Source organism: Hemicordylus capensis, chromosome 5 (assembly GCF_027244095.1).
Source record: "Hemicordylus capensis ecotype Gifberg chromosome 5, rHemCap1.1.pri, whole genome shotgun sequence".
Taxonomy (NCBI): Eukaryota; Metazoa; Chordata; class Lepidosauria; order Squamata; family Cordylidae; genus Hemicordylus; species Hemicordylus capensis.
In genome coordinates this window covers 258633945-258661481 of record NC_069661.1, presented here as the reverse complement: position 1 = coordinate 258661481, position 27537 = coordinate 258633945, and the positions used below count along the sequence as shown (strand labels likewise).

The following is a 27537-nucleotide window of genomic DNA, read 5'->3' as shown; positions in this document are numbered from 1 at the left end:
GTGAACCCTTGTCTTGATTGACAGGCTGGTGACCTACAGAGATCACCCAATCAGTTCACCGGTGTGGGTGGGACCTAGAGAGCTGTTGCTGGGAATTCTGGGAAGCTCTGTGCTGAAGGAGCAAGGGGACATGATGCAATGGAGTTTGCAGCAACAAGATGACTACAGCTTTTGGGAGATAGAACTGCAGAGGCTTAATTCTCAACAGGAGTTGGGTGAGTTCAAGGAAAAGAAGCCTGGGCTTTGGCTTTGAGGAGATTAATTTAGGGAAAAGTTTGTTTAGTCAGTCTTTGAGTTAGAAACTTATATTTCTTTGTGTGTGTGCTTTGTATATCCCTGATACTGATCTAGTATTGTTTACCTGCAGTGTAAATGAAAAAGGAAACACTAGCCTATACTCAATACACCTAGGGCATTGCAAAAGACTCTGTAAAGATCTAAGCATGCCTAACTGCAACCTAAAACTGAAGCCTAAGACAACCTATTTTTGTAACCTACTAAGTATTTTTGAATGTATCTAAAGCTAAAAGCCTCAGATGGAAGCAGTCTGTAGTAACTGGATAAAACTGTTTTTTTGTTCATTTTATAAGCCTCACGGTTTTTAACTAAGGAAAATTGGGGGGGGGCAGAAATGGGGATTTCTCTGGTGCAAAAGCATCCTCAAGCACTCGGGAGCTATCAGTTTTTCTTATCCCATGTAGACATACACGTGGAAGGTTGTTTTGTATTTGCCCAATACCCAGTTACAGAGGGTCCTTGAATTAAAAGCACTCAATCCACTGGTCCAGTCCTCTGCAAGCTTTAGGGTGCTTGGTGGCAGCATTTTAAATCTACCGGAAATATGGAAAAGTTTTAGGAGAAGCCCACCCAAGCAGCTCAGCAAAGATGAATCGACATTTTCCTTCCCTCACATGAGCTGAGACAAAGGTTTCCATGAAAAAATAAAAAGGCCTTTTAATTAAAAAGCCTTTCCTCCTTTTATATACATGCCAACTGAGCTTCTGTTATTGTGGTCTTAAATAAGTCCTATGCTTTCAGAGTGATTTGACCCTCCTGACTTTCTCTTTCAACTTCCTTTTTACCAGTCTCCTCATTTTTGAGATTTCCTCTTCTGAAGTCCAAAACATCTGTGTTGGACTTTCTTGGCAATGCTCCACTCACATATAAGCTGAATTGAATCACACTATGGTCACTGTTCCCCAATGGTTCTGCAACTCTGACATCTTGCGCCAGGTCCTGGGCACCACTCAGGATTAAGTCCAAGGTCGGCTTCTCTCTGGTGGGTTCCATGACCAACTGTTCAAAGGCACAGCCATTTAGCATGTCTAGAAATCTGGCCTCTCTGTCATTACCTGAATGTGAATTTGCCAAGTTGATGTTTGGGTAATCGAAGTCACCCATTATTACAGCTCTGTCTCTCTTTGACACCTCTCTGATTTGCTTCTCCAACTCCAGGTCACTCTCAGCATTTTGATTCAGAGGGTGATAGCACGTCCCTAGTAACACATTTCCTTTCAGTCCTTGTCTTGTCACCCATAATGAGTCTGTTGAGGACTCCGGCCATCCTAGGTTTTCTAGCTTGTTGGATTCTATCCCTTCTTTAACATATAGTGCTACTCCACCCCCAATCCAACCCTCCTTGTCCCTTCTGTAGAGTTTGTACCCAGGAATAACAGTGTCACACTGGTTTGCACCATTCCACCAGGTTTCCATTGTGCCCACTATTACTATGTTTTCATTAGTAACCAAGCACTCCAGCTCACCCATCTTGGCTCAAAAGCTTCTGGCATTGGTATATAAATACCTATATGCCAAGTCTTTTCCCTGGCATTGACGTGTGCTGTCTCCCTTACTGTGATTTGACCAGCTATCATGTCTTACCGTCTGCTCTACTCCTGGTTCTACTCTGTCCCCTTCTGATTTATCTGAAAAATTTGCACCCTCACACTTTAGGGGATTTTGCATGCCAAACCAGATACCACCCAGTTCCTGTCAGCAATCCCCCCAGGTGTCATTTTTAAAGGTGCTCTGTGACCTTTTTGATTTTAGTTACCAATCCACACATGAACCTGTCCCCTTATCCCATGACTGCTAAGTTTACTCAAGAGCCTTTGGTGGGGAACTTTGTCAAAGGCTTTTTGGAAGTCCAAGTATCCTATGTCAAATAGATCACCTTTGTCCATATGCCTGTTGACACTCTCAAAGGACTCCAAAAGGTTGGTGAGGCAAGATGGTGTACTCATTCCGCCCACCCCTCTCCAAGGGCCTCCACCACTTCCATTTCATCAACCAATTCTTCCCTGCTGGTAAAGGTTAAGTCCAGGATAGCCAACCCTTTGTTCCTTCTCCCTCCTTCGGAAAGAAGGGATTCAGGAGCTAAGCACATCATACTCAGCAAGTTTTCTGGATGGGACTGCAATTTCTGTTTCATGTTTTGGGATTAGAGGTAGCCTTATGCGGCATTGTGTGTACGCCCTGAACTTTCCAGGCAGATGGGACACAGATGCACCTTGTTTTCACACTGCTTGTGGGTATCTCCTTGACACTCTTTGTCATCTCAGCATCACACATTGCTGGGAAGAGAGCTTTTCCTTGTAACCATGGCAATGAAACTTGTGTCCTTCACAACAGTACTAAGCCTGATCCACAGATGAATTCACACACAATCCCAGAACAGCAGCCTCAGCTTCAGAGCAGGCCTTTCACTCCTGAGCTGCCAGCTTCGCCTTCCGACTATTAGCCCCGAACCTCTTTGCCCTTTGATGAGAGTTTCATTCACATGATCACTCCACCCTTGGCTAGTGAGGCCAAGACATCTTCTCACAGATCAACTCACAACTGAGATCACGATTGGAAAGCAGAGCAAAGAGGAAAACTGCAAGCAACTATGACTCAGGACTAGCAGAGCTGCATGAGGTACCAGGAAAAAAACAAAACTTAGTCAGCATCTGTGGGTCCTTGACACTCTAGCTGGGGGGAAGGAGGGGAGTCCGCCCTAACCAAATGTGGCAACAAGTTAGACCCTGTGTAAAACCAGCCCTGGGTTGTTGAAAAGGCGATTTGGGAGGTGGGGAGAGACAGGAGCACGCAGTCCAAATGAGAACCCTGTTGGTTGCTAGTGATAGTAGCTTTGCACCTGTGGAGCTATCTCCGCCTGGGATTGGGGCCAGTAAGCAGGCTACTCCCGCTCTATAGGTTTGCTCTGCCGCCCAACATCCCAGGTCAAGCTTCCAAGATTCGCTTTAGAACTGGTGCATGTTTCCCACTGACTTCAGTTAACGAGAGGAGGTTTGCAGGGAGAGTGGGTCTGACCTGTTTTCCTGCACATGATCACTCACCTGTCGCCAGGCGGGCAGATCGCCCACCCAGATGAGCGATGGCTTGACTCTGGCACTCCTGTGCGCCCCCCCCACAAGCACCAGTAATGCACTGTGCAAGTGCGCAGTGCATTTCTGGGATCTCCCCCCATCCCGAGTGTGTCCACCACAGCTGCACACAGCCATGGCAGACACATCACCAGAAAATCAAGGTTAACAGAGTGGTTGCTCCGTTAACCTCATTTAAGGGGGGGAGCTAAATAGGCAGGCTTGCTGCTGTGGAGCCACAGGGCTCGCTTTTGAGCCCACTGGTTCTCACAAGCAAGCAAAACGGGCTGGGCTCCCTTTGCTCGTGCATGAGAAGAGCCTCAATGTCTTTTTTCTTACAGGTCACCAATGTGTGCAGTGATTAAACCAAGAGTGCCAAAAGGGGAACCTGATGAGATTGCACAGTCATAAAAGGCTCCTTTTTGCATTCTCATTTAATCAACATGCACGGTATTTGTGTGCCTTAGTAAAAAGAATCCAGAAATCAAACATGGAAGTACAGCAGATTGTTAATGCATCAGGGCTACTCTGGAAAGAGCCTGGAAAATTTAGGACCATCCAAATCTGAGGAGAAAAGCGGGTGGGTATTATTTTGTCAGGTTCCCTTCCTGAGATTCAAATTCAAGAGCTTAGCCCAACTCAGGAAGATTTTCTCATTCAGGCAAGATTTGAACCTTGAGTGGCTTAGTGGTATGAGGTGGGATTTTAATTTCTCCTGCTTTTGGGGGGGAGGGGGCATATTTTAATTTCTCCTGATAGAATTTTCTCAGCTTTCATTACAAATAGGTCATCATTTTATTAACAATTGTACTTATTGCTCCATTCTGTTGTCACCTGCTTTGAAAATACCTTAATTGGAAAACAGATCATACATTTTCTAAATAAACAAAACAGCCTCAAGATGTACATATCAGGTGGTATAAAATATAATAAATAATAAATAATACAATGAATAAACTGCTCTCATATTCTTTAAGTGCTGCAAAACAAAAAATCATTTCACACCCAAGGATGTGCAAACTCCCCTAAAAACGTTGCTAGTCCGACTGAAACTTTTAAAGTGCCACAGACGTTTCCCCCAGCTCTGCTATCACGAAGGGAGCAGCACGCCTCGGCCTGCATTCAACTGAAGCACCTGAGCACGTTCTCCCACCAGTCAGAGCGATAAGACCCCACTTCTCCTTCGCTAGAAGAGCCACAGGCCCTCTGCCTCCTGCATTGCCTTCCTTCACACCCTTTGGAGGCCTTCCTTGCCTCCTTCTCCCTGTTCTCCTCTTTATGGCTTAGTTCACACCAACCAGCAAGCAACAAAAAGAACTTTATTTGTTGACCACCTCATAACAATGGTTCTCTGGGCAATTCACAAAATAAAACAGTAAAACATACAGTTAACAACACATTAAAACAAATAAAACACAAAAACATGTTCAAAATGCCTGGGTGAACAAGAAGATCTTAAACTAGCATCCAAAAGAGCAATGCCAGGCAAGCATCACTGAAGGAGCTATTCCAAAGCCAGGGGGCCACCACCGAAAAGGCCCTCTCCCTAATAATCACCCACCTCACCTAATCTGGTGGGGGCGCTTGGAGCAGAGCCTCCAAAGAAGATCTTAAAGTCCAGGTAGGGATATATGAGGCAATGTGCTCTTTGAGTTAACCGGGTCCCAAGTTGTTTTGGCCTTTAAAGGTTAGAACCCACACTTTGAATTGGACCTGGAAACAGACTGGGAGCCAGGAGATCTGACAAGGCACCGTCATGACATGACCAGATTTCCCAGGCCCACTTCATACTTGTGCTGCCCTTCTTTGGGCCAACTGCAGTTCCCAAGCCATTTTCAAAGGCAGTCCCATGAGCAACTGAAGCCAAGCTACTGAAATAATCTGAATGGGAGTTTACCAGAGCACAAGCAACTGTGGCCAAGCTATATTGGTACAGGATGCAGCCAGGTTGGTCTCTGGGTCATCTCGGAGAGCTCACATTACTCCGGTGTTGAAAGAGCCACACTGGCTGCCGACACGTTTCTTATAAAGCAAAATACAAAGTGCTAGTTATAACCCATAAAGCCCTAAACGGCTTGGGCCCTGGGTATTTAAGAGAGTGTCTTCTTCATTATGAGCCCCACCGCCCGCTGAGATCATCCAGAGAGGTTCGTCTCCAGTTGTCACCAGCACGTCTGGTGGCCACACGGGGACGGGCCTTCTCTGCTACTGCCCCAGAACTTTGGAATGACCTCCCTACTGAAATATGAGCCTCCCCATCTCTAGACAACTTTTAAAAAGCACTTGAAGACTTACCTCTTCACCCAAGCTTTTTAATCTGACTCTGGTTTTAAATTGTTTTAAGGTTTTTATTTTTCTGTCGCTGTAACCCGCCCAGAGGCGAATGTGTGGGGCAGTGTACACATGTGGCAAATCAATCAATCAATCAATCAATCAATCAATCTCCATCCAGGTACGGCCACAGCCAGCGTATCAGCCCAAGCTGATAAAAGGAACTCCAAACCAAAGAGGCCACTTAAGCTTCTAGTGACCAGGCTGGGTCAATGAGCACTCCCCAGATGGCCGCCCCAGTCCCCCGCGAGCGTGCAGGGCCACCAGGGGACTTGCAGCCAGGCAGCCCTCACAGAGAAAGGCCCTGAGCCAAGCCCTTCCCAGGAGAACAGTCAACCTGGCCACCTTCACAATCTGCACCATCACAGAGGCACTTTTTCTCTGGTTGCCATCTTGCAAATCACAGTAGCCACATCAAGGTGCTGGTTCACAAATGGCAGGACGGCTGCCAGCTGGCAGGAACTAGCTTCATCTGTGCCCTGCTACAGTCTATGCCTGGAGTATGACCAACATCTCTGCTCATCCAGTCACTACTATTCTGTCTGTCTCTCTCTCTCTCTCTCTCACACACACACACACAGACACACAGTTTATAAAACTGTGTCAGGTTTATATAGTGTCAAGTTTTCTACCTACCCTGACTGAAAGAGTAGAGGGAAGGGAAGCCTTTGCTTTTTTCTGGCCTGGACAGCCTCAACAACCATAGAATTTGAGACTGGGTGATGGAGGAGAAACAAAGAGTCTTGTGTTGGCTCCCTGTACATATTCTCCAGGTGCCTGGAGGTTAGAGGGACCAAAGAAGAAGGTGAACTTCCAGAAGGCTACCGAATTATTATTATTATTATTATTATTACATTTATATCGCGCTCTTCCTCCAAGGAGCCCAGAGCGGTGTACTACATGCTTAAGTTTCTCTTTCACAACAACCCTGTGAAGTAGGTTAGGCTGAGAGAGAAGTGACTGGCCCAGAGTCACCCAGCTAGTTTTATGGCTGAATGGGGATTTGAACTTGGGTCTCCCCGGTCCTAGTCCAGCACTCTAACCACTACACCACGCTGGCTCTCTACCGAATGACAGCGTATAACAGTTCAAGTTCTGATGTGATCCTAGCCAAGGCATTTGCTTCAGATCCCACAAGGTGCAGAAAACGTCTTCCCTGGAAGAAGGTGTGCACCCCAATTGCATTCACAGCAAGCAAATCCGCTCCAGTGAAATGGATACTGAATACAACCCCCTCACATTATAATTGTTTCAAGAATACTTGGTTTCTAGAAGGAATTAATTCAGAGTGTGGAGCACATTTTTCCTTTGGCCTTTCCCCCTTTTATTTTGTGTTTATAGAATACACAAAATATATACTATATAAAATATAATATTGTACATTATATATAATATAATAACCATATAAAATGTATATATAAATACGTATATATAAATTTTGACAATGGAAAGCTTTTCTCTAGAAAACGGAAGTGGCAACCCTAAACACATGTACCAAAAGGTAAGCCCCACTGAACCTAGAGGAACAAACTTCTGAGTAAACATGCTTAGTAGGTTACCTGCTGTAGAATAGATGGCTTAACCTTCTAGGATAAAGACCTCTTTGTAGAACTTTTTTTACTGTTTGGAATCTGAAGCCCCTTGGAGAAGTTTCATGCTGGGATTTGACTTGCTGTACAATTCCATTCTGTAGAATGATGGGGGCTCACTTTTGTGCATTATTTATGGATTTAATTGCCACCTGTGTGATACTGTTGCCCTTTGATGGATAGCGGGGGAGAGTAACTGGCCCTCTCCACCCCCAGCACAGGACCTCCAGTGACTGTTGCTGGTGTTTCTTATGCTTCTTTTTAGAATGTGAGCCCTTCGGGGACAGAGAGCCATCTTATTTGCTTGTTATTTCTCTGTGTAAACTGCCCTGAGCCATTTTTTGAAGGGTGGTATAGAAATCAAATTATTAATTATTATTATCATTAATATATACATTTTTAGGCCTTACTTCTCCGCCCCCTTGGTGATTTTTGGTTGTTTCTTTTTTTCCATGGCTTCAGTGAGCAAGGCAGGGGCATTGCTAGGGGAGATGGGCCCCGTGTCTACCCCTCTCCCCGGCAGCCCTGGAAGATAATGAAGAAAAGAGAGAGGGGTGGAACTGGGGGGCCCAGGTTCTTTGAGCCCACCTGCTCCATTATAGCTCCACCTCTGGAGCAAGGGCTATTCCTTACCCTCAGATGACTCCTCCTCCCAGCGTTCTTGGAAAGGAGGACTCTCCTCCAATTATCCACCATGGGTCAACTACAGCAAGGGAGGTTTAAGGGAGAAGGTGGCATAGGAACATCAGAAGCTGCCAAATACTGAGTCAGACCCTTGGTCCATCTAGCTCAGTACTGTCTACACAGACTGGCAGCGGCTTCTTCAGGGCGGCAGGCAGGAATCTCTCTCAGCCCTCTTTTGGAGATGCTGCCAGGGCAGGAACCTGGGACCTTCTGCATGCAAGCAGGCAGCTGCTCTCCCAGCCCCTAAGAGGAATATCTTTCCATGCTCACACATGTAGTCTCCTATTCGAACGCAAGCCAGGGTGGACCCTGCTTAGCAAAGGGGGCCATTCATGCTTGCTACCAGGTCTGGCAGATCTGACCAACACCAGACAAAGGCATAATGTCTGTAAACCACTCTACATGCAGCGTAGCCGGCATGCCTACTGCCTAAGCCCCTTGGAAGCAGGAGTCTTCTGGGGAGAAGGAGCCGAGCAACCTTCATTAGAGGCATCTGTGGTTTCTGTGGGCTGTAGCCCAATTAGCCCACTCTTCTGCCAGGCAAGGGGAATGCAGCCACTTCTTCACCACCAAACCAACATTTGCACTATCAAGCCCTCCCCGCCAGTGGAGGCAAGACCCCCGCCCATCACCCCCGCCCACCACCCAAGTCTGCACGGCACAGGCGGACATCCCTGACAAGCCGCGGTTGTTCCTCAGAGCTTGACCTCTTGGGAACCAACAATGACACTAAAACCTAAACCAGCAAATGCAGTTTCCCTGCCAGAGAGTAACAAGGGAGGCAGACAGGATATCTGCAGAATCCACATGTCGGATTGGGCGGGGGCAGGGGGGGGAGCTGCTCAGAGAGACAGGATGCCTCTGAATCCCAGTGGCAGGGGAGAGGGGGCCGCCTGCATCTCCTGCCTGTGGGCTTCCCAGAGCCATCTGGTGGGGTAGGGTGGGGGCGCTACTGTAGGGGAAAGGATGCTGGACTAGATCGGCCTCCTTGGGCCTGGTCCAGCAGGGCTCTTCCCACATGCTGGTGCCCTCTCCCTCCCAAGCCCTGGCATCTGATGCTTTTCCAGCAAAAAGACCGGGCCTCTCCTATCCGCAAGTGGCGTACAAGGGCCTTGTGTGGGTTCTGTGGGTTCTTCTCCACAGCCAGGCCCAGAGTTCAGCTCGTGACTTCTTCATTCACCTGCTACACGCGCGCCCACAGCTGTCTCCCGGCCCCTTATTTGCAGACACAAGTATCCCTTGCGCCTCTGCACACCCACTAAAAGCACCACAGACCACTGACACGCATGTCAGCAGATCCACACCCTCAGCTGAACGCTGGCGCTTCGTGCAGAGTCAGGATCCGTTGGTCAGGGATTTATGTGTCACATGTCACCTCCCCATTTGTGATGCCATCCAAAAAAGAGGCCATGCAACATGAAAGCTGGATCCCCGTCAGTTCCTTCTCCTGCTCCAAACACAACACATCCTTCGCTGAGACCCTTGCATCTGTGCCCACAGAGGCAGGAAGAGGAAAAGAGGAGCTGCTGCTCCCCCCCCGCCCCCGCCAACAAGGCAACAACTTGTACTCCCAAATTCCAGCACAAACACACCCAATGTGGGGAAACTCCGGGGTACTTGTCAATACCCAGTGGAGGGAGAGTGCCCTGGGGAGGGGTTCTTTGGCCACTGGGGCTGGGATGGTGGGAGTGGCCGTCTCCCACAAGATCTGGGGCCCCAAGTTGGAGAAGAACCCCTGCCCTAGACTATGGCCTGCTTCAGCAGTCACTGCCCAAGGACTTCCTGGGGGCATGTGGCTGGCAGCTCTTCCACGGAGCTGGCCTTTGCCTTGGTCTGACCCAGCAAGACAGTTTCTCCGGATGTCCAGAGGCCTCCCCAAAGCCTCTGACCAGCAGCAGCCATTCTCGTGTGGAAGAAGTTCCCGGCACCATGATCCACTCCTGGGGGAGCAGCCCAACCCTCCCAATTCTACACCCCAGTTTAGAACAGACCCCGGACTTTCCGGCAGAGCTCCCTTCCCACTCTTCCAGAGGGATGCTCCTTCCCCACAGCAAGACGTGCAGAAGAAGCCCCACTGGCTGGCCAGGGCTGGAACTTGTCTGAGTACTGCCAGCCCCTCTAAAGTTGGACAGACCTCCCGGCGCTCCGCACCACTGCTAGAGGGCCCAGATCCAGGCCAGGCGCGTGTTCCGGGATGCCGAAGCTACTTTGGGGAGGCAGAGGCACGCCGCCCGCAACCCACACTCCGAAGGGGGTGGGGGCATTGCTCTAGCTTCGCCCCCGCCCGCCCGCCGGCTTCATGCCGCCTCTGGCCCCAACCCGGCCGCCAAAGCCCTCCCCAAGACCGGAGAAGAGGAGGCGTGCCCGCCCGCCTGCCCGCCCCCGCGCGCGCCCCAAGCGCGACTCACCCTTGACGGCTTCTCCGCGGTTCAGCTGGATCTCGCCTTCGCCCTGCGGCGTGTAGCTCTTGACGGCGATGAACTTGCGTCCGGGCACGGCGCTGTACAGCTTCCTCTTGGGCCCTCGCAGCGGGGCCGGGGCTGCGTGCGGGGTGGGCTCCACGCCCGGCCCGGCTCCCGGCGCGCCCCCGGGGCCGCTCCCGCTCCCGCTGGGGCTGTAAACGAAAACATACGTTACGGTGCTGATGCCCGGCGGGGGGATCGGCGGCGGCTCCTGCAGCAGCAGCAGCGCCATGGCCCCCCGCCCCGCTCTCCTCCTCCTCCTCCTCCTCGGATCGGGGCCGCCTGCGAGGGAGGCGGGCTGCAGGGAGGGGCCGAGCCCGCCGGAGCCCGGCGGCGCAAGGGCGAGAGCGGCGGCGGCGGCGGCCGCCCTGCCCGCCTGACTGCCGCCCTCCTCCGCCTCCCGCTCGGCGGCAAGGCTGGCTCAGCGGAGCCCGGGCAGCGCCGGCGAGGAGGGGCGCAGGACTCGCCACCGCTGCAGCAGCCGGCCGGCTTCGGGCTGCGATCCGGATCCCGCCGCTCGTCGTCCGGCGGGGAATCCACCGGACCAGCCACCGGGGCGGGGAAGCCGATGCTGCTGCCGCTGGGCGCTGCTGCTGCTGCCGCCGCCGCCGCCGCCGCCACCTCCTCCGCGTCCAGCCGGCGCCGACACCGCCGGCGCCCAGGGCAGCTCCATGGCTCTGTCGTCGCCGCCGCCGCCGCTCCTCCTCCTCCTCCGGCTTCCCCGACCCGGATCCTGCTCGGGATTGCCTTGCGCTGCCAGCTCGGCCGGGCTCAGCTCTGCTGCCGCTGCCGGAGGCGGCTCCGGGCTGCCAGGGACGCCGCGGCCACCTCCTGTCCTGCTCCTCGCCGCTGCCCGCACATGGTGCGGGCGAGCGAGCGGCTCGGCGGCTGTGGCTGCTAGTGCCGCCGCTGCGGCAGGGGCTTCCCCGCAGCGGAGGTGGTGGTGGCGGCGGCGGAGCCGGCGCTCCTCCCCTCGCCCGCCCGCCTGCCTTCGGCGGGAGGCGGGAGCGAGTCGGGCCAAGCCTCAGCCAGCCCTCCCTCCCGCCCGCCGCGGCCGGCCGGCCGGCCCTGCTGCGCCCTCCTCTCCGCGCGCCGCCGCCGCCGCCGCCGCGCGCCTGCCTGCCTGCCTGCCGGGTCCCAGCGCGGCTCGCCGGCCGCTCTCCTGCCCTCCTCCCCGTCGCCGCGCCTCAAAGAGCAAAGACTTGCCGGGGAAGACGGGGGAGAGGAGGAAGGACGGCTCTCCTGCCTTTCGCAACTGCTCGGCAGGCAGGCATTCAACAGGTGGAGCGCCTGTGGACTTCCTGCAGGTCTTCAAGGCCCGGGAGGAGCCCTGAAGGCGAAGGAGGAGGCTGGCGACCCGCCTGAGCAGAAACCAGCCCTGAGGCTGCCGAGCCCGGGCCATGCCGGTGCCCCTCCCGGCTGGCCCCTCGGCCAGCCCAGGCCTGCCTGCTCCCCCTCCAGCTTCCGCCCCCGCGCGGGTCTCCTCCTGGACGGCACCGCCCCCTCCTCCCGCTGCCTGCCCCCGGCTGCAGGCTCCCTTCTCCCCCCACCCCCAGCCCTTCGCGTCCAGGCCGCCTGGCCAGTTCTGGGCTCCAGAGGGCCTGCCCCATGGGAGCCCACACCTGGAGAAGCGAGCGCCTGCCAGCAGAGCAGGGCTGGCCTGCTTGCCAGGGAGAGGGAGGCAGTGGATTGCCAGGTGTCAGGGGCTGTAACCACCGCCAGCCCCACCCCACCCCCGCCACCTCTGCCCTCCTCACCCTCCGACTCAATGGCAGCACACAGAGCTGCTCTTTGGGGCATCCTGTTCAAAAAGGAGGAGAATCGGTGGAAGAGAAAGTGCATAATCAACACAACCTATGGAATTCTCTGCCACAAGAGGCGGTGACAGCCAACAGCCGGGATGGCTTTAAGTGGGCCTTGGACAAATTCACAGAGGACAGGTCTACCAGTGGCTACTAGTCCTTTTGGCTATAGGCCACCTCCAGCCTCAGAGGCAAGATGCCTCTGGATCCCAGTTGCCAGCGAGCAACAGCAAGAGAGGCAGCAGGCTCTCATCCGCCTCTTGCCTGTGGGCTTCTTGAAGGCACCTGGTGGGCCGCTGTGAAACAGGATGCTGGACTGGATGGGCTTGCTTGGGCCTGATCCAGCAGGGCTGCTCTTTGGTGCTTCTTCGCCTCTCCTCCACTCCATCCTTCTCCCTTTCAAATGCAACCACTGGTCCAGTAGGGAGGCGGCCAGAGCAGAGCGACTCTGGGTGTGCTGCCACTGGCCGCTTAGGCAGGCCTGGGCGGCATTTGAGGCCCTGTCTCAGGTGCCGAAAAGTCTTGGGCTGCTGTGCAGCCTGTGCTGAGACCTCCCCACGCTCAATACACCATGGGAGGAGCAAGTGGCCATTCCGGCGTCGGCTTGCGGCCCCTGACAAACCTCTGCAGCCTTCACTAAACCCTGTTGTCTCCTGCTGCCTGGAGCCTTGCATGTTGCCCGTACCCTCCTCCTGCACCAGCAATGTTCTATGGCTGGAGGTGCTCTCTGGTGTTTTAAGTGTCAGGCACAGTCCCCCACAGTGACCTGCTATGGTGCCTGGCCTGCTGCCCTCACTAAGCCTCTGAGCAAGCTGGCCAGCTTTTCACCTACAGTCTTGACAACTCGCTCCATTATTCCAACATCACACAAGTTTGTTGTTTTTAGCCCTAGCAGTGGATGACTGGGTTTCCGTGCTCATTCTTGCCGCCTGCGTCCACATCAGACCCAGGCAGGTATTGCCCCACTCTAGTTACGCTCCCCCCCCCTTGGAGTCCTATTTCTGTGGAGGCTCCTGAGCCCACCACCACTGTCTCCAGTTTCTCTGAGCACTTGGGGTCCTGAAGCCAACTAGATATAACCTCCGTCCCATACAAGGAAACCCAAAGCCTGGAGGATCAGACTATGTTGGGGCCATCTAGTCCAGCGTTTGGTTTCCATTCCAACAAGAAGATCAAAGTCTCTTTTCAGAACACTGAACAAAGCGGGGGGGGGGGGGGATGGAAATTTGGCACCAACACTCTTCCCACCAGCAAGCACTGTAAATGTCCCCCCCCAACACACACACACACACACACACACACACACACACACACACACACACTTTTCCTGCAGTATCCGGGTGTGGTACAGATGCGTGGCAACTCATCTGTGTAACTAGGCCCAGGCCAACACGGCTAGGAGGGATGTGCACAAACCTGTTGCGAGGCCCCTTTTCAGGCCTCTGAACAGCTTCGAACACTGCCAAGTTAGAAGGTTCGATGCCGAGGGCGTGTGTGCCCTTAAGGGCCGGGGAGGGTGCACTTATCCACCACCACCCCGCTGCGTTTCCCCCGGCGGCACTTGGTTTCCTAAAAGGCCATCGCGGTGGCAGTCTACCTCCCTGCCATCCCGTGGCCCCCTTTACCAGAAGTAACTGGAAGTACTCAACGCGCCTGTGTACGTTGTGCTCATGCCTGCGCACAACATGCTTGGGCGCATGAGCATGACACATGCAGGTGTGTCGAGTACTTCCGTTAAAGGGGGCGACAGGGCAGCAGGGAGGGACACTGCCTCCCCAATGCGGGGGAAACTGGTGTGTGTGTGTGTGTGTGTGTGTGTGTGTGTGTGTGTGTGTGTGTGTAAGTGCACCTTCCCCCACCCTTAAAGTTACCTCCCAACGTTAAACTGCCCCCCCCACCACCAGTTCCGTGCACATCCCTAACAGCTAGGGCCATAGAAAGTGATTCTACCCAGTCATTCCTCCAGAGAAACCTCATCACAAAAAGGCAGGCCTTCCAAAATATTACGTGTGTGTGATGCAACAGAGGTGTAGCCACAAAGGTCTCCTTTCCCCCATGGCTCTCATTGTGCGTCTGTGATACAGGAATTTCTCACCTCCCCTAAATCACCAGTCCATCTGAACTGGAGGGAAATGCCCGCCTTCTGTGGTGATCAGCCAGCCCTCTGAGCACAGGCAAAACACATCCACTCAGGGCTGGTTCACATATTATATTTTAACCCGCGTACGTAAAAGGGTCATGTGAGCTCACAGGAAAGGCTTGTCATGGACTACACATATGCAGCTCTCAGCCTACACAGCATGAACAGCACACCTTGCCATCACCATCTCTGCATAACAAGTGGCGTGGCCCTAAATCATCCCAAGGATATGCAACTGGGTTAGGGGCCATTCCTGACACTTGGGAGGAAAGGAGACATCCCATGGACCCCACACCAGCGGTCCTCCACCCAGACTTGGCCCATCGTGGCTGGGGATGGTGGCCACCCACATCCGAGTGCCCAAGGCTGAGAACCCCCTCCCTATGAGGTAGGGCAAGCTGGGGGGGGATTCCTGACTCCAACTTGTCACATCTGGAGCAGAAAAGGCTAATCTTGAAATAAGAATGGTTAATCTTGGAAAAACAGCACAGTATGTTGTTAATAATAGAAATAATACCCTTCCCGAATTCCATCACCTCCAAACAGCAGCATCTGGACTGCTAAGACAGAGATAGACACAGGTTGGGCACCTGGTCTGAATTCCTGCCTTCCGAGGTCAGCGTCAGCCTCAGAGGCCCCTCTCTAGAGGCTCACAGCTCCTGGGCTTCTTACACAGCAGCAGTCCCCAAGGAGGAGTCTGGCTTTGTTTTAAAATCAGCAAAAGCAAATGAACTGCTGATAAAATCACGCTCCCACCACCCACAGCCATCACTGTTCGAATCAATTTCAGTAACTGGTTGAGGGCAGCTGACAGGCACCTTGGGAGGGAAGGCTGAGAGGCTGAACAACAATTAAAGGTACACCTAGCACTAGTGATGGGCGGGCTCTCTGCAGCTTGATTCAAAATTGGCTCAGGATTTATAGCTTTTTTGCACAAACTTCCGGGAAAAGCTGATCTGTCTTCCAAGATTATTGCACCAATATTATTGGTGCATAATGTTGGCAAATGCATGCAAGCACATGATAGCACGCCCCCTGGGAACTGGAATTTGGTGCGGTATCACATGCATGAATGAAATTGCAGTGAGTTCATCACCATGGCTCAGCTATTCCCCTGGTTTAGTTATTAGACCTGTGCAAATTTGGATACGAAAATTCAGATATTATCTGAAATTGCCCCAAATCGGTTAAAATTGGTAAAAACCAAATCTGATTCCTCCCCCAAAATGGAGTGGTAAAGGTGGATTTAATTCCAAAATGGCAAAATTAATCTCACAAATACTTCGGAATTTGCAAAATGGGGCCATTTTCCCCCACAGAGGTGAAATAGAAAAATCACTAAAAATCATTGGTTGGTCCTAGAACCTTGAAACTTGCCACACATGTGGTGAAGGAGGTCAGACTACTGACTTCTTCTGTCAGTAGACGAGGTCACTACTCTTCTGTAGTGAATTTGGCTTGTTTCAAGCCAGAATTTTACAAAAATCTGGGATTTGAAGACCCTCCTTGGGCCATCATTCCACCTGTATGTGGAGGAATCTTCATTTTGCCTTCATGCAAAGGGGCAACAGCATGCTCCTTTTGCCCCCCTTTTATATTTCTGGAATGGATGGGCATACCGTTATGAAATCTGGCAAACATGAATTCCACATTGGCAGGACTCTAGGTTATTTTTTCAATGCTATGGGACACTCCTCTGATTCTTGGTGAAATTTGGGGGGGCAAATGCTAAAAATGGTGAAAGCTGGCTTGTTTCACACCAGAACATCACAAAAGGTTCTAGATCTGAAGCCCCTCCTTGGACTATCACTCCACCCCCATGTGAAGGAACATGGACATTCCTTTTATTGTATTTTCATGTGTGACAAGTTGCAAGGCTCTATGACCCACCAGTGAATTTTGGTGATTTCTTTTTCGATTTCCTAATTGACCACTATGGGGGCGGGGGGAGATCCGAATGTAAGTTGGAATTCAGATTCAAATTCCGAATATGATCCAATATATTACATCATCAAAGCCCATAGAATCCGAATCTGAAATTGTCCAAGTCGGATCAGGTCAAATCCGAATCTGAATTTTCTGAACGCACACAGACCTATCCGTTATTTGCAAAAGACAGAATTGTTTTGAAAAGCACATGCCCATTGTAAACTCTCAGTAGTTTCACAGCAGTCAGTGAAGGGTTTCATTTGCAGCAAAGGATTAACACTGAAAGATCCTCTGTGCCATACCAACAGGGCGGCTGGCTCTGGGCACTTGGTCGGCTGAATGGCACAATCTTAATTAACATTCCAAGCTCAAGAAGGGCTTCTGAGTGGAGCTCGACTCATGAGGCAGCTGAACATTTTGAGCTGGACAAAGTCAGAGATCAAACCAGGTAAGATGGTGCCGTCACTATTAAGAACATGACGCTTCCTTATGGGCCAGCTGACAGAAATAAATACTCTATGTAGACCACAAACTACATCTCCAGTGAAATAAAGGACCAGGAGGTAGAAACGGGTGAATCCTAATAATACAGTGATGCTCTTTCCAGAGGGCTGGATGACAGTGTCTGGTCTGGCAGACCAGACCTGCCCATCTGGACTCCAGTCTATCAGGCCACTCTGACCTCAGGAGACCAGGGAGGGAAAGAAGCAGAGGCCAACGCGGGGTGCTGTGGTGGGTCTTCAGATCCAGAGCAGCCTTGCACAATCCTCATGGCCTGACCCCACCTTGCATGCCTGGGAAAGCAGCAGGAGTCGAGACCATGCCCTCCCCCAGCTGTGTCTTGGCAGGGACTTGAATCATGGCCATGCACGTACCCAGGAGCCATTCACACATGAGAGGTGGCTCCTTAAGTTTGCACTGAGGGGAGACTGGCGCAAGCTAGATAAAGGGGGGCAGGCTCTAAGCAAAGAGCACCACTGAAGCCTCCCCATCCTGACTGGAATACCCAGGAATAAAAGTGCAAAGAAGCCAGTCTTCCTTGGAATCCCAGAGACCATGTCCCACCAAATGCAAGACGCTTGCCGAGACCCAAGTCCAGTCTTGAGGGATCAGGCTGGCCCAAGAGACTGTGCTGCCCGGAGCAGCTGGACTGCAAGATCCATGATCCCCTGCAATGCCACAGCAGGGGCTGGAACAGGCCTCTCGGACCCTGCATGGCTTCATGGTGTTGCCCCAGTGTTCTGGGCTGGTCCTGTCTCCCAGGCAGCAGTGCTGGGGTGTCAAGTTCAAGAACATGGAAGAGATGGCAGGAGGGAGGCAACGTTGGGGTTGGTGAGGAAGAAGCTACAGGCTGAGGTCTCCATGGTAACATTCAGGAAGAAGAGAGGAAGCCAGCACCCACAGCCTGCAAGCCAGGCATGCAAACTGGAGAAAAGAGGGCCAAACTGAGCAAGATCACACCGTGAAAGAAGAGGACCACGGCACCCGGGGAGCCTAAGGAAACGCCTTCCTTGGAGGCTCTTGCCAGAAGCCTGGATCCAGCAGTATCTGGAGAGATCCCCTCGGAAAAGAAGGCATTGGCTTAGCACAGGAGGCGATGAGCCAGAATGGTGCACGGGCTCTCTTCTGCTCATGGAGGGTTTCCTTTCGCTTCCCAGACTGCCCACAGATTTGAGCAGACAGGGCAAGACAAGAGGCACGTGTTCCCAAAGGGCCACTGTGTGCCTCTGCTTGGCCACAGGCCTGACTGTGGTGGTGTGCAGTTAGTTGGCCGCTAGTCCTTGGGCTCAGCATTAGGCTCAACATTCCACCTAAGCCAGGGCGGGGTTCCCCGTCACAGGGTTCCCCAGCTATTGCTGGACTACAACTCCCATCATCTCCAATGGCCTTTTGGGGCAGGGGGGCAACTTTATTTATTTATTTATTTACTTACTTACTCATTTATTTATTTATTTATTTATTTACTCATTTATTTATTTATTTATTTTTCTATGTAAACTGCCTTGAGAACTTTTATATCTATTTATTGTTTTATTTATTTTGCATATTTTAATACTGCCCCAATATATGCATCTCTGGGCAGTCTACACACTAAAACCAATTTAAAGCAACCAACAACAATAAAACGTCAAAATGATTAAAACCATTTAAAATCTCAATATAAACTTTAAAGCTTGTTAACGACAAGGCCTGGTTCAAAAGGGCATCTTCTGCTGTTTCTTAGAGATGGGGAGGCTCTGACTTTATCTGGGAGTACATCTCAGCGTCCTGGGGGCAGCCCTAGAGAAGGCCCCATTCCAAGAGGCCACCAGATGTGCCAACCAGACCTCCCCTGATGATCTTAATAGGCGGCGGCGTTCATGAAGGAGGCGGCGCTCTCTTTGTTGAAAGTGATCCATAAAGTAGTAATAGGTATTTGCAGTAAACCAGGTGCACAATGGCGGTACAAACACAGCCATAACATCAGGGCACTGGAAAATGGCCAAGTGGCTCACCCTCTTGTAAGTGGAGGTGACCATTTTTGAGCTCAAGTGGGTAAACTCAACGGCCTGCCATTCAAAGACGCTGCCACCACCCTAACAGGCATCTCAGGCACTCATAACAAGGATAACGGACGGGGCCTGTTTGTGCCAGTGCACAAGAGTGTCCAAATCTGTGGGCCGTGCGGGAGGAGGAGCCGTTCTGCTTGGGAAGGGAAGCAGATGGCCACTCCAGGTAAGGGCTTTACAGCACGCCAACAGGGCAGCCTCCCCTCCCCCCTCCACCTGTCCAGGAGCGGCAGCAACGGTAGAAAGTGAAGGGGAAGCAGGAAGGCCAAGAGGAAGGTCCAGCAGCACCCCAGAAAGCAAGTGGGCTGCTCCCCCAGGGGTGGGAACTGCTTCCGCCCCCAATCTTGAGCGAGAGGGGCCAGGAGCTAAAGCTTCCCTGGCAGTCGCATCCTGTCCTGGACAGGAGTCTCACACACACACACACACACACACACACACACACACACACACACACACACACGTGGGGATGACATGTTGGCTTATTTAGTTATTTTGGAAACATGCACCTCCCACCTGTCTGCCCCACAAGTGAGACTCCCCAGGGTGGCTAAACAGCTGGGCTTAAAATGCATCAGCGAATCAAAAGGGAAAGTGAGATTAGCAACCCAGAAGAAACACATCAAAGAGCTGACAGGAGAACAAAGACAGGACCGTGGCCTGGTTCTGCGAGCCACAGAGAAGCCCCCTGCTGTTGTGGCTCCTGACCGGCAGCAGCCCTTTCTCGGGGTGTGACAGGAAGCCCCAGGGCGGAAAACCGGCTCCGAGGCTCACTGAGGCGCAGTCAGAGCTGGTTCTCCAAGCCCTGCTCATATGAAATATGGCGGAGCTCCCACTCCGACCAGGGCAAGGTGAGCTGACCTGCAGCAGCACGTACACCTGCAACGAGGCACACATCCCATGAGGGCAGAAGGGCAAGTGCAGAATCCCACAGCAGCATGAGGGTCACTTCCCTACCGTGCAATCCCACCTTGCTGGGTAAGGGGTGGGAATAATACAATCAACCACCCAGTCAGCATCCACTGGATGAGAAAGACCTATGTGGCTGCAAGCACAAATTGTCCCCTTTGCTAAGCAGGGTCCACCCTGGTTTGCATTTGAATGGGAGACTACATGTGGGAGCACTATAAGATATTCCCCTGAGGGGATGGAGCCCCTCTGGGAAGAGAAGGAGGTTTCAAGTCCCCTCTGTGGCAGCATCTCCAAGATAGGGCTGAGAGAGAGAGATTCCTGCCTGCAACCCTGGAGAAGCCGCTGCCAGTCTGTGAAGACAATACTGAGCTAGATAGACCCAGGGTCTGACTCAGTATATGGCAGCTTCCTCTGTTCCTAAATGGCCATGTGGTTGCTTGAATTATTCTAGTCCACCAGGGGCACATCTAGGCAATTTTACCTCCCGGACTGTCCCCGGAATGAGCACCCCCCCCGAAACCTACCTTTGAGGGGCCTCCTTCCCCTCTGAACCTGTGTTTAAAAAAAAACAAACATCAGCCGCCGTGCAGCTGAGGGGTGGCTGTTGGGGGGCGGGGGTGAGTCCAGCGGTCCTTCTCCCCGTTCCTCGGCAGCGGCAGCCAGAGTGACGCTGGGCTTGTCCTTTCGGCCCAGGGTCTCTTTCTCACTGCACAGTGTGCAAGAGAAAGTGTTGCAAGCCTGTGACGTCCCGGGCTTGTGATGCGCCTCACAGCTAGAAAGAGATGCTGGGCGGAAAGGACCGGCCCAGCGTTGCTCCAGCGGCAGCAAGGGGGGAGGACTGCTGGCCTGGCCTCACCCTGCCTCCCCCCCCCCCCGGCAGAGCCATCCCTCAGCTGAACGGCGGCTGTAGTTAAAAACAACCCAGAGGTTTGGCATGGCGGGGCGCGCGTGCAGGGTGTCTGCTGGAGGCCCCCCTGGCCATGTGGAGCCCCCCCGGACCTTGGAGGCCACAGACCAGGACCCCAAGTTCCGGGGGTTAGAGCGCCTCCGCCACCCACTCCCAGCTATGTGGAATCACCCTGTAGGGAAGCAGGCCCCACAAGGAGGGCCACGGTCTGAAGCGGGCTGCCATCCTCCAATACAGACCGGTCCCCAAGTGGTGCCATTTAGAATACCCGGGGGTGGGGGGGGACTAGCAAAGTGAGCCAGGCGCATCTGTGCATGAGGATCCCGAGGCCCCTCTGGTTGCAAGCCAGAACACAATCCTCGTAGCCGCTCCCACCAGCATAGCGTAGTGGTTAGAGTGTTGGACTAAGACCGGGAAGACCGGAGTTCAAATCCCCCTTCAGCCATGAAACTCACTGGGTGGCTCTGGGCCAGTCATGTATCTCTCAGCCTAACCTACCTCACAGGGTTGTTGTGAGTATAAAAATAAGCATGTACACTGCTCTGAGCTCCTTGGAGGAAGAGCAGGATAGAAATGTAAATGAACGAATGAATGAATGAGTGGGGGGCACCAGAAGAGGCAGCTTGGGTTGCTTCCCATCCCCCCCCGCAACACCAGTGAGAGCTGTGCTGCCTGCAGGCTGGCTATTCATCAGGTAGAGCCGTGCGGTTGAGCAGCCAGCCTGCATGGCTCTCAGGCAGGGCAGGAAGGAAAGAAGCACCTTGAGCAGCCTCCTTTGCCGCCCACCCCGGCGCATGAGGCTGATCCGCTACGGCCTTGCGCCCCCTCCTCCCTCAACTCCTCTACATACTAGCACAGAGTAGTAAACCCGTAGCCAAGGCGAGACCTCAGGGAACGAGGCAGAACTTCAGAACCTTCTGGCAAAAGAGTCCTGTCACAGCAAAAGGTCACTGTATTCCGACTGTCGCTGGGCAGGCACATGAGCTCTTGGAAGGCCGTGAAGAAAAGCCGTCCTGGGCTGCTCCCAGACCGCCTCCCCTCCCTTCTGGATGAAGCGGCCAGTGCTTGGTGCCGCGAGGGGGACACATGTCTCTGTGGACCCAAATAGCGTTGCCATGCAAGCTGAGAGGGTCCAAACGGCCTGGAGAAGGCAGAGCAGACCCCCAAGGAACCGGCACTTGGTTTATTTATTCTTACATTCCCCAGGACCCCGAGCAGCGTACAAGGTTCTGTTTCTCTTCACAACCGCCTTGTGAGGTAGGGGAGGCTGAGAGAGAAGTGACTGGCCCAGAGTCACCCACTGAGTTTCATGGCTGAAGTGTCATTTGAACTCAGGCGTCCCCAGTCCGGCCACCACTGTTTGATGCCAGTAATTCTGGGCTGCCTTTACCAGGTGGATGACTGCATGCTTCCTTAACTTACAGAGCTGGCTCCTGAGTAATCTCTACACATGTGTAGCTCAGGGGTCTGAGCATGCGTAGTAGCAGCGCACTGACTAAGTGTAGCCTATGCTGAAGTCTTGGGTAGCCTGGAAGAGCAAAGGAGAGTTTTCTTGCCTGAAGTTATAGTTATACCACCAGGAAGACAGCAAAAGGCCAAGGTCAAGGAAAACAAAAACAAAAGAACCTTCCAATCTGGAAGGAACCTGCCTGGCAGAGCAACCAGTGATGACACCAATAGTTAGGATGCTGATAGCATCAAAGGCTCTTGAGCAAACTTGGCAGTCACGGAATATGCAAATCTATGGTGCAGCCACACTGGGAGCACTGTGTACTAGAGGTGTGCAATTGGATGCAACCTCAACTCGATTCCGGTCAAATTGGGGGTGATTGGAGCTCAAATCGAATCACCCTCAAAATAAAGGGCCCGAATCAGCCCTGATTCAACCCGAATTGATTTGGGTAATTCAAGTGGCATTTTGAGGCCCGTTTTTTTCTGGGGAGAGCTGGAAAAATGGGCTGCAAAACGGCAGTTTTTCTGGGGAGAGCTGGTCTAATACTTGTGCATCAGCCCACCTTGGAGGACTGGTCTACCAGGTCTTGCCTCCAGGCTTAGAGGCAAGATGCTTCCAAATGCCAGTTGCAGGGGAGCAGCAGCAGCAGGAGAGAGGGCATGCCCTCACCTCTTGCCTGTGGGCTTCTTCTTGGTATCTGAGGGGCCACTGTGAGAATCAGGATGCTGGACTAGATGGGTCTCCTTGGGCCTGATCCCACAGCAGGGCGGTTCTTATAGGTTTTTATATTTAAAGTGTTCCTGCCCCGGATTCTCTGGGCCTAATTACACATTTACATTCTCAATTAACATATGTAAACAGGAGAAAGAAGAGGAAATCTCAGTATGCAACCCTTCTCTACAGATATGTCTAGCAAGATCAAAAGGTCAAGCTCTGAAAGCCATCATGGTGGCCGAGAGGAGCACCATCGTCTCCTGGCTAATGAAGGGCAACAAGACCCAGATACCCTGAGAAGCTTTTGGAAGGAGAGGGGTGGCTCCTCAGATAAGGAAACGGGGGCAAAAAAAAAAAATCTAATTTCTAATGAGATGGGTCTCATGATTAATCCCACCGGACACCACTGTGGTTGGTAATTAACAGTGACTCTAGGATGGCCATAATATGCATCTCTGCTGGACAAGGGAAGGTACAGGAACAAAATATGAGATAACTTCCAATATATTATCTAAACTCATATTATATAATGCCCTGAATTTGGGAAAGAAAAATCAAAGCATGGGATGTGGATGCAGAGGTGACTTGGCAGCAGTACCTATGAAAAAGGGTCTAGGCATCTTAGTGGACCATTACGTTGAATGAGCCAGCAGCCTGATGCAGCTGCTAAAAAAGCAAATGCAGTCTTGGGCTACAAAAAGAGAGGCATAATGGCATCATGGGGAAATGACTTGACTAGCAAGTCAGAGGTTGCCAGTTCGAATCCCTGCTGGTATGTTTCCTAGACTATGGGAAACACCTATATCAGGAAGCAGTGATATAGGAAGACACTTAAAGGCATCATCTCATACTGTGCAGGAGGAAGCAATGGTCAATCCCTCCTGTATTCTATCAAAGAAAACTACAGGGCTCTGTGGGCGCCAGGAGTCGAAATCAACTCAATGGCACACTTTACCATTAATGTCCAAAGAAGAAGTAACAGTTCCACTCTATTCTGTGCTGGCCAGACCCCACTGTGAATACTAGGTCCAGTTCTGGGCATCACATTTTAAGACGGACATTGATCAAGTGGAACAGAATGAGAGGTGGCCAACCAATAGGGCAAGGGGTCTGGAACCAAATACTAGGAGGAATGGTTGAAGGAGCTGGGAGTGTTGAGCCTGGAGAAGAGAAGGCTCAGGGGAGAGAGGACAGCCAAATATCTGAAGGGCTGTTACATTCAAGAAGAGTTGTTCTCTGTGGCTCCTGAGGGCAGGACTAGAACCACAATTATGAGGAAGCAGCACCTGCTATTTTGTATTGTTGTAAACCGCCCAGAGACTTGCATTTTGGGCAGTATATAAATATGTTAAACAAGCGAACAAATATTTTGTCACCTACTCCCCCAGTTTAGAGAAATCCTTTTGGAGCTCCTCGTAATGTCTTTTGGATTTCACTACCCTAAATAGTTGCAAATTTGGCCACCTTACTGCTTACTTCTATTTCATTTATGAATGTATTAAAAAGTGGTGGTCCCAGTACAGATCCCTGGGGGACCCCTCTTCTTATTTTCCCCCATTTAAAGAACTGTCCATTTATAGCAACCCTGTTCCCTGTCCTTCAAACAGTTACCAATCCACACATGAATCTGTCCCCTTATTGATCTTTGATGAGGAACTTTGTTGAAAGCTTTTTGAAAGTTAAAGTATACGATGTCAGCTGGATCACTTTTATCCACATGCCTGTTGAACTTTCAAAGAACTCCAAAAGGTTGGAGAGGCAAGATTTACTTTTCCAGCAGCCATGCTGCTGTCCCTGAGAAGCTCAGTTCAGGCACAGGTATATGCTCAGTATCCTCTGTCATGAAGAGAGATGCAAAGAACTCATTTAGCTTTTCTGCAATTTCCATATCCTCCTTAATAATCACTTTCATTCCCTGTTCATCAAACAGACCAACCGCCTCCCTGGTAGGTTTCCTGCTTCTGATGTATTTAAATAAGGTTTTTTTAATCTCCCTGGATACTTTTAGCTAAATGTTCCCCAACCTCTCTTTTTGCCTCCCTTATTGTCACCTTGCCTTTTGGCGGGGGGGGGGGGCAGAGTTTGTGTTCCTTTCTGTTCTCTTCATTTGGGCAGGACTTCCACCTTCTGATGGAATTCTTCTTCCCATTTATAGCTTCCTTGACTTTACTCGTTAGCCAAGCTGGTATCCTTCTGGTACTTGGTGGTACCTTTCCAAGAATGGTATATATTCTAACTGGGCTTCTAGTATTGTGGTATTAAATAAACTCCATGCATTCTGGAGCAAAGTGACTCTCCTGATTTTCCCTTTCGGTTTTCTTTTCACCAAATCCCTCATTTTAAATAAGTTTCCTCTTCTGAAATTCAATTAAGTCCAAGGTCACCTTCTCTCTGGTGGGTTCCATGACCAACTATTCTAGGAACAGTCATTCAGCGTATCTAGAAATTTGTCATTACTTGAATGTGAATTTACCAGTCACTGTGTGGGTAATTGAAGTTTCCCATTATTATAGTTCTGTCTCTCTTTGCCACCCTGATTTCCTTTTGCAACTCCCAGTCACGGTCAGCCTTTTGGTCAGGAGGGCGATAGCATGTTCCCAGTAGCACGTTCCCTTTCAGGCCTTGTACTGCAACCCACAGAGTTCCTGTGGATGACTTGGGTCTTCCTAGATTTTCTAGCCTGTTAGACCTTGTGGGGATGCCATGTGACCTGGTTGCTTGGGTGGCCCTGTGGAGTCTGGAGAAGGGCGTGGCAACCTTCCTGGGGGGCTTCCGTTCCCTTCAGGGGGCAGCAGGGATGACAAGGGTCCAGGGGCTGATCGGATCCCGGGGGGTTGAGGGGGCCAGGCAGGGAGAGCGGCAGGAAACTGCTCCAGGGAGACAGCTAGGTTGGGTGGGGCAGGAAACCGGAAGCCCGGTCAGGAAGGGAGCGGGGCTGGAAGTCAGCTCGAAGCCCTGCCAGCTCTGCCCCCCTGGGGTATTTAAAGGCAAGGCAGCTGAGGAGGAGGAGGAGGAGCTTCTGAGTAGGGGAGCCAGGAATTCCCCCGGAGAGGGAACTGGCTGAATGCAGCAAGCCAGGAGGAGGACTCAGGGGACAAGCTCACCTCCTCCCCTGGCTGTTCCTGAGGCTGGCCTTTTTTTTGGTGCTGACCCAGTCCTTCTGGAGTCCACGAAGGGCTAGGAGCCCATCCCCTCCCCTGGGGGTCTGACAGATCCATCCCTTACTCAACATACAGTGCTACTCCACCCCCAGTCTGCCCCTCCCTGACCTTTCTTAGAGAGTTTATACCCACTGTCCTGGAACAACCGCGTCCCCCTGGTTCTCACTGTTCCTCCGTTACACCCACTATATCTCTTTCTGCATTAGCCACCAAGCACTCCAGCTCGCCCACCTTGGCTCAGAGACTTCTGGCATTGGCATACAAGCACCTATATGCTGGGTCTCTTACCTGGTGTGTGCTGTCTTTCTTTGGGCCATTTGAGCTCTTTGACCAGAGAGCACAGCCTTCTGGGTGCCCTTTACCTGCTTCTACTCTGTTCTGTTTTATCAGAATTATTGACACCCTGGCACCTTAATCGATAGCATTTGCCAAACCGGATACTGCCCAGCTCCTGTTGGCCATTCCCCAGGCGTCATTTTAAAAGCTGCTCTGTGACCTTTTGGATTTTAAGCGGCAGCAATCTGGTTCCATCTTGGTTCAAGTGCAGCCCGTCCCTTTTGTACAGGCCTTGCTTGCCCCAAAATGTATCCCAGTGCCTAACCAATCGAAACCCCTCCTCCCAGCACCAGCATCTCATCCAGGCATTGAGACCCCTCTGCTCCGCCTGCCCCACTGACCCTGCGCATGGGACAGGGAGCCCTGCTGGCACAGAAAGATGTCCTGCTCCATCCAGCATTGTGTACGATACCTTCTGTGAGCAGCTTCTCTCTGGCAACCTCTCGGTAGATTTCTGGAGTATGTTAGGATACAAATGAATTGCTCTGAACAATTCAAGGCATGACCCACCACAAATACAAACCAACACGCTCCGGAGGAGGAGAGCAGTCGCGGCTCATCCAACTCTCTGGGGTGTGTGTGTGTGTGTGTGTGTGGGAACCAATGGAGGCACAGCTGCCTCTGCTTCCTGGTTGCTCCTCTCTCTCTCTCTCTCTCTCTCTCTCTCTCTCTCTCTCTCTCTCTCTCTCTCTCTCTCTCCTGCCTGCCCTGAGAGCGGCACTGCCTGCCAGCTGGCTGTTCGTGAGGCAGAGCTGCATGGTTAACCATGCAGCTCTACCTGACAAATGGCCAGCCTGCAGGCAGCATGGCTTTTGGGAAGGGCAGGAGAGAGAGTCGGGGGAGCAATCCAAGCTGCCTCTTTTGGCACATGCACACACACACACACACACACACACACACCGGCTTGTTAGGATGAGCCAGTCCTGGAGGAGAGCCTGGGGTGGACAGCACATAGAGTTCACTGGCTCATGCCCACTGGGCACCCCGAACCACACAGTCGGCAACACCCCCACCCCGCAGGTCCCTTGTCAACGATGGTCCTGGTGTGGGTGCCCAGTCATCCTGCCCGATGCTCTTCCAGTAGGCAAGGCTACCCACCCTGCCCGACACCACCCTTTATTTCCAGCTGTAGCATGCAAGGTCTTCAGTGGTGCGCTTATGGGTTCACATCCCCCCTTCCTCGACAGTTGCACTTGTCACCCCCTC

General features: G+C 52.1%; 1 protein-coding gene across 21 annotated transcripts in view; it reads right to left on the bottom strand.

Moving 5' to 3' along the window:
* Positions 1-27537, bottom strand: part of SHANK3 (SH3 and multiple ankyrin repeat domains 3) — a 463679-nt gene that overhangs the window by 190554 nt on the left and 245588 nt on the right. For all 21 annotated transcript variants that reach the window (XM_053255561.1, XM_053255566.1, XM_053255564.1 and 18 more), the window contains one exon: positions 10378-10583. In XM_053255561.1, the coding sequence (XP_053111536.1) occupies positions 10378-10583 (206 nt within the window). The remainder of the gene's footprint in view (positions 1-10377; positions 10584-27537) is intronic.